Source organism: Perognathus longimembris, chromosome 2 (genome assembly GCF_023159225.1).
Source record: "Perognathus longimembris pacificus isolate PPM17 chromosome 2, ASM2315922v1, whole genome shotgun sequence".
Lineage (NCBI taxonomy): Eukaryota > Metazoa > Chordata > Mammalia > Rodentia > Heteromyidae > Perognathus > Perognathus longimembris.
In genome coordinates, this window is record NC_063162.1 from 60,787,009 (window position 1) to 60,801,359 (window position 14,351).

The window sequence follows — 14,351 nt, forward strand, 5'->3', positions numbered from 1 at the left end:
TGGAAAAATTATACTAAGTGAAGTGAGCCAGACCCAAAGAAACATGGACTCTTTGGTCTCCCTTATTGGGAATCATTAGTACAGGTTTAGGCAAGTCATAGCAGAGCATCACAAGGCCCAATAGCTATACCCTTATGAACACATAAGATGATGCTAAGTGAAATGAACTCCATGTTATGGAAACAATTGTTATATCACAGTTGTAACTACTTTCAACATCCCACGTGTATATGTAGCTTCTATTATTGATGATGTTCTTGTATCACCTTCCTGTGGTTGTACCTACACTATCTTTGTAATCTTATCTGAGTATATTGGAAACCGTGAATACTGGTATTAGATGCAGGAAATTGAAAGGGAATACCAAATTTGAGAGACACAGGGTAAAAAAAGACAAACAACTACAAAAGCAATACTTGCAAAACTATTTGGTGTAAGTGAACTGAACACCTCCGGGGGGGGGGGGAGGGAAAGGGGGAGGAGGGGGGGGTATGAGGGACAAGGTAACAAACAGTACAAGAAATGTATCCAATGCCTAACGTATGAAACTGTAACCTCTCTGTACATCATTTTGATAATAAAAATTTGAAGAAAAAAAAAGATTATGATACTCTAAAACCCATATTTTATACTTATCTCACTTTGTTTATTCATTACCCATTGATGGACCTATGGATATATAATCCTGCTACTCTGGACATTGTACTATCTGAGGCCCTGCTAATATTTTGTAATAGATTCTAAAATCCTTAGATCTAGAATTCTGAGTTTCTCTAGTAATCTAAAGCCTTTCAAGGAGGCTTAAGGATGAATTGCTTGTAGTTCTATTCCTCATCAAGAATGAATACTATGACAGGTCCTGGTAGGTCATGCTTGTAATCCTAACAATTCAGGAGACTGAAACCAGCCCAGACAGGAAAGTCCATGAAACTCCTATCTCTAGTTAACCCCAAAAGCCACAAATAGAGCTGAGACTCCTGTGATAGAGCACCAACCTTGAATGAATAGGCCAATGGCCAGCACCCGGGCCCTGAGTTCAAGCTGAGTACTTCAGGGGAAAAAAAAAAAAAGAAAAGGAATGCCAGGCCATTTTTTCCCAAAGAAATTGTCTGTGGGTTATGAGGAGAACTTGCCACTGAGAATTGGGGATGGCTGCTTGCTCTGCTAGGACTCTTGGGGTTTGGAGTACCATACTGCTCCTGGCATTATAGGGTCAGAAATTAAAATTTTTTTTTAACATCACCTTTGCTCATTTGCTTTTCAAAGACTTAACAGTCCAATTTCAGAAAAGAACGATATGTTGAAATACCACACACATAAATAACTGTAAATGTAAACACTTTTAAAAAATGTATTTTTGGCTTGTAAGTGTGAAAACTTAAGGTTGCAGAAAGGATAATAATGAAAGTATACTTCAAATTTGAGTTCTTTTACAAAAGGAAAAGTCATCATTGTTTCAAGTCTATCCTGCTTGGCATAAGGTTTCCAAAGCTATCTAAACGTATTCATGAACTCCTGAGAAAGTTCTTCATAACAAGACTGGATTTTTTTCAGACTATGATTTTTTTTTAATTGTTTTTCATCGTTTTTCAAAGTCTGCAGAGAAAAGGGAACAACTGAAGACACTTACTGAGCTAAAACAATCTCTAGAAGACACTTTGGATCAAGAAAAGAAGAGAAGTGGTGAATTAGAAAAAGAGCTAACTGGGTAAGATTTTAACATTTCCAATCATTTCATCTATTCGTTAATTGTTTTAACTATTAATTTTATTAAAACACACATTCACTGTATGTCTTCATTTTCCTTAATAAACAATTGATACTCTTTTGATTGCCAAAATAATTACATTTGCTCATTAATGATTCTAAAAACAATGACAATGCCTTTAGTTATGTTAGTTGTGTTTTTCATCAACCTTGAATCCTGTTTCTGAATACTGTTTTGTTTTTTTATGCCAGTACTAAAGCTTAAACACCAGGCCTGGGCACTGTCTTTTAGCTTTTTCACTCAAAGGCTGGTGCTCTATGACTTGAGCCATACCTCTATTTCTGGTCTTTTGCTGGTAATTGGAGTTAAAGAGTCTATTGTGGGGCTGGGAATATAGCCTAGTGGCAAGAGTGCTTGCCTTATATACACAAAGCTCTGGGTTCAATTCCCCAGCTCCACATATATGGAAAACGGCCAGAAGTGGCACTGTGGCTCAAGTGGCAGAGTACTAGCCTTGAGCAAAAGGAAGGGACAGTGCTCAGGCCCTGAATTGAAGGCCCAGGACTGGCACTAAAAAAAAAAAAAAAAAGTCTATTGTATTTGTCTGTTTGGTCTGGCTTCAAACCTTGATCCTCAGATCTCAGGCTTCCATTTAAATGAGTAAAGAACTGAAAGCCAAGGGACAGCACCCAGGCCCTGAGTTTAAGCCCCAGTACTGGCACAATATTAATAATTGTAATTATTATCTCCCTGTCTCCCCATCTATTTCTCCTGCCCCCAGTGGGCTTTTGGCATATAATCTATTCATATGCTCCCATATAAGTCATCCTTACGTTACTTATTAGTCACTAATGTAAACGTTATATAAATAATTGTTACACCATATTGTTTAGGGAACAAGATAAAGCAGTCTATATCTGTTTAAAAGGGCAGATGATTTTTTTTTTTTTTTTTTGCCATTCCTGGGGCTTGAACTCATGGCCTGAGCACTGCCCCTTGCTTCTTTTTGCTCAAGGCTGGCACTCTACTACTTGAGCTACAGAACCACTTCCAGCTTTTTTCTGTTTATGTGGTACTGAGGAATCAAACTCAGGGCTTCATACATGTAAGGCAAGCAGTGTACCGCTAAGCCATATTCCTAGCACTGGATGATTTTTTTAAGCATATGTAATCCACAGATGGGTTTATCTTTGCACATGGAATGGGCAGATAGAGGACTCACCTCATAGGTTTCATACATACAACATTATGAAATAAACTATTGTGTACCTCCACCAAATTGAAATAATAGATGCTTTCCCGTGGCTAAAGCCCCCAACTAGACTGCTTTTCTATTTGCTGAGAACTTGTTTGTTCTGGTTCTACTCAATTCAACTCTGGTGAGTGTCATTTAATATCATTGAAGTGTTTAACTGTCGGATAATGTGAGGTTAAAACAAATGAGAGAGGATGCTAATTTATAGGTTTGTTTCCTTTTATATGATAGAATGTAATTCCTGTTTAAAGTTACTGAACACACTTTAAAAACTTCTTTCCATCCTGCAGATTTAAGAAGCTTTTTAAAATGACAAACAAGTTAAATGACCATGAAAATGGAGATTTTAGTTTCCTTGAAGATTTTAAAAGCAGTCAATTTGAAATGGAAATTCCAGTTATTATGCTAATACAGAAGGTAATTTTCAATTTGGGGACCAAATATCACTTGGAGAAATATAAATGTAATGCATTGAGCAGTGTCAATGAATTTTTTTCAATGTATAGACTTGCTACTAATGAAAATTATATCATTTTGGTATTTTAAAGGCAGACTGTTGGGGCTGGGAATATGGCCTAGTGGCAAGAGTGCTTGCCTCCTATACATGAAGCCCTGGGTTCGATTCCCCAACACCACATATATAGATAAATGGCCAGAAGTGGTGCTGTGGCTCAAGTGGCAGACTGCTAGCCTTGAGCAAAAAGAGAAGCTAGGGACAGTACTCAGGCCCTGAGTCCAAGGCCCAGGACTAGCAAAAAAAAAAAAAAAAAAGGCAGATTGTTGATTCTTTTTTGTGTGCCTGGACTTGATTTTTTTTTAATCACAGAAGCCACTTACTTTAGCACTTAACATTTGAAGAGGCTGCTGGTTAGAAACAATGAAATACCGTGAAGTTCCTATTTTTTTTTATTTGTGATAGTTTTCCTTTGATTTGTCTCTCATACCACTTTTATCACCTATGTGCAGCATCATCTCTTTTCCTCTAGGTTTCAATAGTATTTTCTTACTTTATGCAAAGAGTCAGAAAATTATAAGAAAATGCCATTCAGTTTTGTTTTTGTTTTTGAAGTATGAAAGTAGTTCACACCTAGCTACTGAGGAGGCTCATATTGGAGGACTGCAGTTCAAAGCCAGCCCTGTCAGAAAAGTCTGTGAGACTCTTATCTCCAATTATTAACCAAAAAAACAGAAGTAAGGCTGCAGCTCAGAGTGCTAGCATTGAGCAAAAACGCTCAGGGATAGCACCCAGGCCCTGAGTTCAAGCCCCAAGTACAAGATATATGTATATATGTATATATATATATATATATATATATATATATATATACACACACACACACACACAAGTATATTGGTCATATCACTCAACTTTTATACTGGAAGATGCCACTGTTCCTTCCCTCTTGGAATACAATTCAAATCAATATAAAACACTTCTAGTTAAGAAAAGACTGACACGAATCCATCCTTACATAACATTCACTAATTGAAATCTTGAATCTTGAGCTAGGTGTTGGTTATTGCTACTGGCTCAAAGTAACTCAATATCATGTCCCTAAAATGTCTTTAGGAATTACAAGGAATGGAGGTGGTGGAAAAAGATAACATATTTTTATAATAAGAGATGACTTAGAATCATTATAAGATAAAGACATGAAACAGTTGCTAAAAATCTAAGACCAAGTGCAGATACTTTAATTAGACAGATGATGAATGTAAACAATGTTTTATGAAGCCTTTGGAAATTTTAACCATGTTTTTTTCTGAATAACTGAAACAGGCCACATCCTAGGAGTCTATTATAGCTTATTATTTTATTGCAACTACATTTTTGTCAAAATTTCTTAACGCTTTTGCTTTACACTATTGTCAGCCATCTCCCTTTATTATCAAATATATTACTTTATTCCTGCAGATTGATGATCTTACAGCAAAACTGGAAAGTGCATCTTCAAAATGTCTACATCTGGATAAAAAAAATCAGTTTCTTCAGCAAGAGTTACTATCTATGAAAACTATGCAAAACAAATGTGAAAAGCTAGAGAAAAACAAAAAGAAGCTGGAACAAAGAATAGTAAAGCTCAAAAATCATATGGAAAACAATATGGTGGAAAATGGTCAAGTAGAGCAGCATACACGGGAGATTGAGGAAAAAGCAAAACAAGACCTAGTGGAAAAGCTGAAACAAGTCAATCTGTTTTTACAGGTTAATTGATTTATTTATAGTGTGCTTTAACTCAGTTTTCTGCAGATTGTATTTTTGAGGTTTACATTGTAGAGGAAATTCTTTTCTTGCCTCTGCTGTAAAGCAGTTTGTCTCATGGATTTCTAGAAGGAACATGACATGTTCTTTTAATTATCTCAGGTTCTATCTTTATTGTAACTCAATTTTCTTTCAGAATAACAGGTTTTTTAGAGAAATTGTTTGACTTTTAAAACTAGTGGATGTAAAACAAGATTAAGAAGAAAAAATATGGAAAAATTTTACCTTACTCTTAAATTGTTCAATTTTAAATTTTTGAAGTGATTTCATTATTTTTTAATTATCATATTATATTAGTACTAACATAAGAATGACTCAGTGCTAAGGATTTAGTTCAGCATTAAAGCGCTTGCATAGGGCAGGCAATGTGGCTTAGCAGTAGAGGGCTTGCCTAGAATGCATGAAGCCCTGGGGTCGATTCCTCAGCTCCACATAAACAGAAGAAGGGGGAAATGTTGCTGTGGCTCAAGCAGTAGAGTGCTGCTAGCCTTGAGCAAAAGAAGCTCAGAGACAGTGCCCAGGGCCTTATTAGTTCAAGCCCAAGGACTGGCAAAAAAACCAAAAAAGGTAACTATAAAAAAAAGTAAAAAAATTTTTAAAAATAAAGTACTTACAAAAGTATGTACAATGCTTTGAGCTTGATCACAGAATACAAAATAATCATTTTTATAATTCACTAAAAATCATTATAATAATTCACATTACATACAGTTGATATTGATGATAAATATTTTAAACTCCAGCCTCTTTTTTCCCCCACATCTTTGAAATTGCTCTCTGAATCATTGACTCGAACAAAGGAATAAGGGCTAGCTGGCAAAGCATGACTCAAAGGCAGAGTACCTGCCTAACATGCAAGCACAGGCCTTGATTTTAATCCCTAGTACAAATAGATAAATAGACAAATAATACTTAAGTTATAAATATTTTTAAATAATTATTTTTATTTTAAAATAATATTATTTTTTAAAGTTGTGATTATTTTCTTAATTTGGTTTAGACACAAGCAGCATCTCAAGAAAACTTAGAGCAGTTAAGAGAGAATAACAATGCTTCAGTAAGAAATCAGATGGAACTCCGGATTAAAGATCTAGAATTTGAACTCTCTAAAATGAAAACTCAAGACAATTTTAATAAAGTTGAAATAGAAAAGTACAAGCAGCTCTATCTTGAAGAATTCAGAAGTAGAAAATCATTGTCAAACAAACTAACCAAGTAAGTCAAAACAGAAAAATCATAGAAAATAAAGTGTTAATTTATCTCATAGCATAATTTTTAATGAATCAGCTCATTAATTTAGTAGGCAGTAAAAGGTAGACAGTACAATTTGGAAAATACCTTTAAAGATTAAAATTTAGATAATTTTATTTTTTTGTTTTTCATGGCTTTTTCCCCTTAAAATTTGCATATAGCTAGATGGGATCTATCAGTCTTGCACTAAATGTCTTTTAAACCTTTTATATTTTAAAACTTATTTTTTATATTAGACCGGGACTTAAACTTACTGTTTTCTCTCAGAACTGGTGCTCTACCATTGTTGCCACAACTCCACTTCTGGCTTTTTGCTTTAAATGCTTTTTAATTGGATTTTCCTGCTTCACCTGCTTTAAACCTCAATCTCAGATCTCAGCCTTCTGGGTAGCTAGTATTAAAAGCATGAGCCACCAGTGCTTGGCTTTTTTTTAAAAATAGAATTACTTGTTAACATTCCTTTAAACAGAAATATTGACATGTCTAATTACCTTAGAGGAAGATTAAGTGTTAAGTACCGCTGTTTCTCTTCCTCTGAACACAGTGTGGTACTTGGTGAAGTACCTCTCCCTCACTGTGGTTTTTGGTGTCAGCACTAGTGGTACCTGTGGACATGTTGTCCTTTAAGTCGTGTTTCAAATGTAATAAGGCCTAGCTGTGATACAGGGAACATGGACACAAGATGAAGGAAAGCATAATTGTCCCTTAGTCAGTGTGAGGGCACATGGAAGGAAGGACAAAAGGATCCCAGATCCCGACTTTGCTCCATTGTTAACAATACAATGAGCTCGTTCTTTGTGGCCGCCAACTCCACTGTCTCCTTTTTCCCTAAAGGTTGTTGCTTGGAATTATTCCTCAGTACCAAGTGCTTAATTTCTTCCACAAAAATAAGTGGAATGTACAAGTGCTTGAAAATGTGCTTGAAATTTTTATTAAAAACAATTATTTCAGGGATCTTGTTTGTATATTTAGGGAGTGCAACATGATGTTTTAATATATTTAATATACTTAGCATATATTATATATAGAGAGAAATATGATTATTATAATCAAGCAGAGTAACATGTCATATCATCACCTAACCAAGAGCTGGTGGTCCGCACCTGTATTCCTGGCTACTCAGGAGGCTGAGATTTGAGGTTCATGGTTCAATGCCAGTCTGGGCAAGAAAATCTGTAAGACTCTTATTTCCAATTAACTACCAAAAAAGCCAGAAGTGGTGCTATGGCTCAAGTGGTAGAGCACTAGCCTTGAGCAAAAAAGCTCAGGGACAGTGCCCAGTCCCTGAGTTCAAGCCCCAACACTGACACCATAAGTGAATGAATGTATTTCAAGTGGCATCTGCCAGGATCTTCTAATAGGACCTTTTCAGAGCCTGCATGGTTAGCTTTTAAGTCATGCAGCTGGATTGCCATTTCTATCCCTCCAATAAGTCTGAATTAGGGGCTGGGGATATAGCCTAGTGGCAAGAGTGCCTGCCTCGGATACACGAGGCCCTAGGTTCGATTCCCCAGCACCACATATACAGAAAACGGCCAGAAGTGGCGCTGTGGCTCAAGTGGCAGAGTGCTAGCCTTGAGCGGGAAGAAGCCAGGGACAGTGCTCAGGCCCTGAGTCCAAGGCCCAGGACTGGCCAAAAAAAAAAGTCTGAATTAGTGGTTAGGAATAATTTTCCCTTAGACAATTTTAAACAAGTATTTGGATCTAGTGGGTATACTCAGCACTTCCAGTGTTGACACTTGGATGAGAAATTCTATCTACTCTTTTCCAATTTTCTAGTGATTAATTAAAAGTCTCACAGACTTTCCTGCCTGGGCTGGCTTTGAACTGTGATTCTCAGATCTCAGCCTCCTGAGATCTAGGCTAGGATTACAGATGTGAGCCACTGGCTCCTGGTTTCTATATACTCTTATGATAATTTTGTAAGGCAAGTGACTTTGGTATGCTTGGGAAGAAGGAGATGGCTAGCCTTTGCCTTTTGTTTGTTTTGTTTTGTGTTTTTTTTGCCAGTCCTGGGCCTTGGACTCAGGACCTGAGCACTGTCCCTGGCTTCTTTTTGCTCAACGCTAGCACTCTGCCACTTGAGCCACAGCACCATTTCTGGCTGTTTTCTATATATGTGGTGCTGGGGAATTGAACCCAGGCCTTCATGTATACAAGGCAAGCACTCTTTTTTTTTTTTCATGTAGAATGTTTATTTCCCATTAGTACATAGGGGCCCCAGAATTCTTTTTTTTTGTAATTTATTTATTAATTAAACAAAATTTTTTTGACAAGGTGTTGTGCAAAAAGGGTACAGTTACATAGTAGGGCAGTGTGTACAGTTCTTGTGATATCTTACACCCTGTTTTTCTTTCCCTTCCCTAGGTCAGGTAGACATATATACAATAGACAATGTACCAAGAACATATACAGTAGCCACGTGGCCTTCGCCAAAGAAAATTCCCTTAGGACGGAGCTGGGGATATGGCCTGGTGGCAAGAGTGCTTGCCTCGTATACATGAGGCCCTGGGTTCAATTCCCCAGCACCACATATACAGAAAATGGCCAGAAGTGGCGCCGTGGCTCAAGTGGCAGAGTGCTAGCCTTGAGCAAAAAGAAGCCAGGGACAGTGCTCAGGCCCTGAGTCCAAGCCCCAGGACTGGCCAAACCCACCCCCCCCCCCAAAAAAAAAAGAAAATTCACCTAGGGCTTTAAATGTAATGTCAACATTAGACAATATGTTGACAGTAGTCTTATATGATCATACATACATAGCTTTTGAGCTATTGTATTCCACTGAGAGGTCAATTTTTGACCTTTATATGTTGAGCAGTTGTTTGGTTTTAGTTACATAATGTTGGGTCGCTGACCCAGTCCTGTGGGAAATACCATTTGACAAGCAGTTTTTGGTCTCTACTGTCTCTCTGTCACCCCACCTTAACAGTCATATATCAGGGAGATCATGCCCCTTTGTTTTCTGTGTTCTAGGCTTGTCTCGCTCAACATTATTTGTTCGAGTTCTGACCATTTCCCTGCGAATAATATTTCACCATTCCTAATTGCTATGTAGTATTCCATTGTGTATAGGTACCATATTTTTTGGATCCATTCATCTGTGGAGGGGCATCTGGACTGATTCCATATTTTGGCTATTGTGAATTGTGCAGCAATAAATATGGAATTGCAAATGTCTTTTTGATATCTTGGGACCTGCTATTATAGATGCAAGGCAAGCACTCTTGCCACTAGGCAATATTCCCAGCCCCAGCCTTTGCCTTTTGCACTCTTCACAGGACTAATGAGAGACTAGAAGAAGCCAACACCAAACTTTATGTGGAGGAACAGCAGAAGAGATCATTACTGAGCACACTTAGTGCACAGCCCATCCTGGACTGCCCTTGTGTTGGAAATTTTCACAATACTTTGGGGCTTAACAGAAGTTTTATCCCAACAGAAAGCTTAGCACTTCCTACCTCGCACTTACGACCATCCAGTAAGAGCATGGAGAACTACCTGACCAAGGTCAGTTATACTGTCTCTTTTCCTTCAACCTTCAGATTTCTCATTTAATTCCAGTTTGTAATTTGGTAAGCAGTATTGAATATTTTAGCCAACTTGTGCATATGTTAAAGATCACAACAGTCTACATTAATCAAGAAAAGAAATTTTAACAACTCTTTAGATCCCTGGAGCAGTTGTTTTCGGGAGGTGACTTTTACTAACATTACAGTGTGTGCATCTGGGGCCCAGTTGTTTATTGGTGTTGTGAATCTCCAGTTGCAGCATTTGCCATGCTTAGACAGCACAGGGCTATGGCAAGGTCCCCCCACCACCCCGGGCTGGGGTGCTCCAATATTCATCCATTGTGCTCAACTCACTGTTCCTGGTTCCCATCACTACTCAGAGAGGAAAAAAGTAGCTACAGATGAAACCATAGCTGAATATTTTAGTTGACTTGTGCATATGCTAAGTGACGATCGCAACCGGCTATAATAGAGAAATGAATGTGCTTGCTATGAGAATACAAATAACTTATGCAGTCCAGTCACCACCACAGGGCTAAAGATAATACTAGTTAAGGTATACTCCTTTGAATGCACATGTGCTAGTACTTGGGCTTAAACTCAGAGCCTGGGCACTGCCCATTAGCTTTTTTGCTGATACTTCTACCACTTGAGCCACAGCTCTGTTTTTGGCTTTTTGGTAGTTCATTGGCAATAAAAGTCTTACAGACTTTGCTGCATGGGCTGGCGCCATACCTCTATCCTCAGTTCTCAGCCTCCTGAGTAGGGTTACAGGTGTGAGCCACCAGTGCCCACTGAGCTATACTCTAATACTCTTTTAAATAAAAATGCAGACATTTATTTATTTTGTCAGTTGTATGGCTTGAACTCAAGGCCTGGGCGCTGTCTTGAGCTTTTTTTGCTCAAGGCTAGCACTCCTCCACTTGAAGCCACAGGTCCACTTCCAATTTTCTAAGTGACATACCACTCCTTTGGTAGTATCTTTTTGTTTAACTTCAACATTATAATGTTTTACTCATTTCAGGTTCAGCAGGAGTTGGAAAAAAGTATAACTAGAGAACTAAAAGAAGGTATGCTATAAAAATCTACTAAGTTTAGATCAATTGGTTTCTGATATAAATAGCAAATATACGGTATCCCTTTGTGGTATCCCTTTGCTTTGATTGATAGATTTTTACATTAAATATTTTCTCACATTAATCAAGTGAAAGACAAAATTAACAAACATTTCTAACGTATAATATTCTCCATTCCTCGTTTGCTCATGTTTCATAGGTGTGTGTGTGTGTGTATGTGTGTGTGTGTGTGTGTGTGTGTGTGTTGGTATTGGGGCTTAAACTCAGGGCAGAGGCACTTTAGCTTTTTTGTTCAAGGCTGGCACTCCTCTGCGTCCAGAATTCTGCTGGGTAATTGGATGTAAGAGTCTCATGGACTTTATGCCCAGGCTGCCTTCAAACCAGCCTCCTGAGTAGCTAGGATTACAGACATGAGCCACCAACACCTGACTTTCATGGGGTTTAAAAGTCTCAGACATCTAGATATCTTTTTTCTTGTTTTCTTATTTTCATGGCTCCTCATTGCCCTCTCTTCTGCCATCGCTGTGAGGCTACTCAGCCTGCACGTTGAAACTGTACTTGGGAAATAAAAACACTAAAACCTTCTCAGGTTCCTGGCCACAAAACCCAGAATCATCCAGCAGTACTTAGCCAAGCAAACAGAGTTCATAAAATACCCCTTGGCCCATGTGGTTTTAAGCCTCTCAGCTTTGGCATAGGTTTACATTTTGCCTGCATAGGTTTACATTTTGCCTTCAGAAACGCCCATCTCCCTTGCTTGGAGTAAAAATACTGGAGTCCATTTGATCCTTGTCTGGTTCGTCTGCCTTCTCCCTGCTACTTAGCACACTCTCCCAGAGCTTCCAGCCTCTTGGGCCACTGGAATCCCAGAATGCTTCCTCACCTCTGCTCCCTCTCACTTCCTTTGTCTTTACAGTATTTAGGACTAGTGCTTGAGTCATAAATAAAATGAAATGTTTATAGAAATTGCTTGGCTTTCTGGTTTGTGTTTTGTTTTGCTTGGCTGTTGTTGAAACGAGCTGTCATTGTGTAATACAGACGGGCTTTAAACTTAGGCCAGACTGGTCCTAACTCGATCATCTGCCACAGCTTATCAAGTGCTGGGATTATAGGTGTGTACAACCATGCCTGGCTAGAGATTTTGTTTGTTTGACTGATGGGTTTGTTGGTTTGAGTTTTAGGTTTGTTTGATTTTTGGGTTTCTTGCAGTGCTGGAGAACAAACCCAGAAACTCATATACAATAGGCAAGTACTTTACTACTACTAATAGACTATATACCCTAGCCTTATTTGTCTGTTTGCAGTGGACTGTAGTATAAAATTTCTGAGGAGCATATTGCATCGTCTTCATTCTGTCATTCCAGTGCCTGTCATTGTACCTTCACATATGTTTGTTAATAAATGAAACATAAGGAAAATAGAAACTTTTTTTTCAAATTTTTATTATCAAACTGATGTACAGAGAGGTTACAGTTTCATATGTTAGGCATTGGATACATTTCTTGTACTGTTTGTTACCTCATCCCTCATTCCCCTCTCCCTCCTTCCCCTTTCCCTTTCCCCCCATGAGGTGTTCAGTTCACTTACACCAAACAGTTTTGCAAGTATTGCTTTTGTAGTTGTTTGTCTTTTTTTAATCCTGTGTCTCTTGATTTTAGTATTCCCTTTCAATTTCCTAGTTCTAATACCAGTATAGACGGTTTCCAATATACTCAGATAAGATTACAAAGATAGTGTAGATACAACCACAGGAAGGTGATACAAGAACATCATCAATAGTAGAAGTTACAGATCCACATGGGACATTGAAAGTAGTTACAACTGTGATATAACAATCGTTTCCATAACATGGAGTTCATTTCACTTAGCATCATCTTATGTGATCATAAGGGTATAGCTATTGGGCTCTTGTGATCCTCTGCTGTGACTTGCCTAAACCTGTGCTAATTATTGCCAATAAGGGAGACCATAGAGTCTATGTTTCTTTGGGTCTGGCTCACTTCACTTAGTATAATTTTTTCCAAGTCCTTCCATTTCCTTACAAATGGGGCAATGTCATTCTTTCTGATAGAGGCATAAAATTCCATTGTGTATATGTACCACAGGAAAATAGAAACTTTGATACTTGGCTAAAATGTTCATTAATCCAGCGCACAACTGTGAGCAAATTATTTAATGATGATTGTGTATTATAGTTCTACAAGGATAATTTTCATTCTTATTAAACTCTGCTAACAGCATTTGTAGTGACTCATGCTTTGTGAAGGATAAAATATATGGGATGAAAAATACACTTGAAACTAGTTATTGTGGTACACATGTCCAGCTACTGGGATAGACAGGCAAGGAGAATCAAGAGTTCAAGGCCTGTCTGGGCCAGGTTAGAAAGACCCTAACTCAACAACAACAACAAAAAATACAAAAACAAAAGTGTAGGTTGTATGGTTCAAGTGATAGAATGCTGATCATTACTAAGAAACAAAGTCTGTGTGTATGTATGTGCATAGATACACATGTATACATACACGTACACACATATATACATATATGTATATATATATATTCCACACACATAAATAATTCTCTCTTTTTTCTCTCCAGCTGCTGCTGAACTTGAATCTGGATTCTTTAGAACCTCTCCCTTAGGATCTACTCCTATATCAAGTCAAAATCTCCTTTCAGAAGCATCTCAAGGATATGTAGAGATTCTAAAGAAGAAATACATGATCTGAACTGTGACATTTTTTCATTGGACTATTTCTATAACATTTTAATTGCACCCTATTAAATAATGTAAAAACCTGACTAAAGGGAAATATTTTTAAATCATACATTGAATGATCAGAATTCATATAATAGGTTTATATAACTAACTTTTAGGCAGCTTTTGAAGTGACAACTAGCATCAATGAGTTTTACATACTCAAACTGACCCAGAGCCAGGCAACCAAGTTGTCATTAATACTTTGTTGGAATAAAATATTGCTGTAGTATATGTATTTTCCAGCTTTCCTCACTATATATATGGACCTAAAGATTTATGCAGACATGTCTTTTGTATATTGGTACTGTAGCCACAGTCAGCGTTTTAATGTATTATAATCATAATCATCAAACTTTTATTTTAAGCACTAATTTATAGTTTCTATGGAGAAACAACAATGCTTTTCGCCTTTTGTCTGTGGTTAATTTTTGGAAAAAGTCTTGAAATTATAAAAAAAAATTCCAAATTCTTATGCAAAGGACTCTTCTCTGAACCACCTGAGCTGGCATGTGCTATTGTTCCTGGTTA

At 37.6% G+C, this 14,351-nt stretch overlaps 1 protein-coding gene across 6 annotated transcripts in view; it reads left to right on the plus strand.

The window, feature by feature from the left end:
- Positions 1 to 14,058, plus strand: part of Ankrd30a (ankyrin repeat domain 30A) — a 76,841-nt gene extending 62,783 nt beyond the window's left edge. For all 6 annotated transcript variants that reach the window (XM_048339226.1, XM_048339228.1, XM_048339229.1 and 3 more), the window contains 7 exons: positions 1,596 to 1,708; positions 3,254 to 3,380; positions 4,879 to 5,169; positions 6,227 to 6,441; positions 9,753 to 9,981; positions 11,008 to 11,053; positions 13,661 to 14,058. In XM_048339226.1, the coding sequence (XP_048195183.1) occupies positions 1,596 to 1,708; positions 3,254 to 3,380; positions 4,879 to 5,169; positions 6,227 to 6,441; positions 9,753 to 9,981; positions 11,008 to 11,053; positions 13,661 to 13,791 (1,152 nt within the window). In that variant the 3' untranslated portion in view covers positions 13,792 to 14,058. The remainder of the gene's footprint in view (positions 1 to 1,595; positions 1,709 to 3,253; positions 3,381 to 4,878; positions 5,170 to 6,226; positions 6,442 to 9,752; positions 9,982 to 11,007; positions 11,054 to 13,660) is intronic.
- Positions 14,059 to 14,351: the final 293 nt, after the last annotated feature.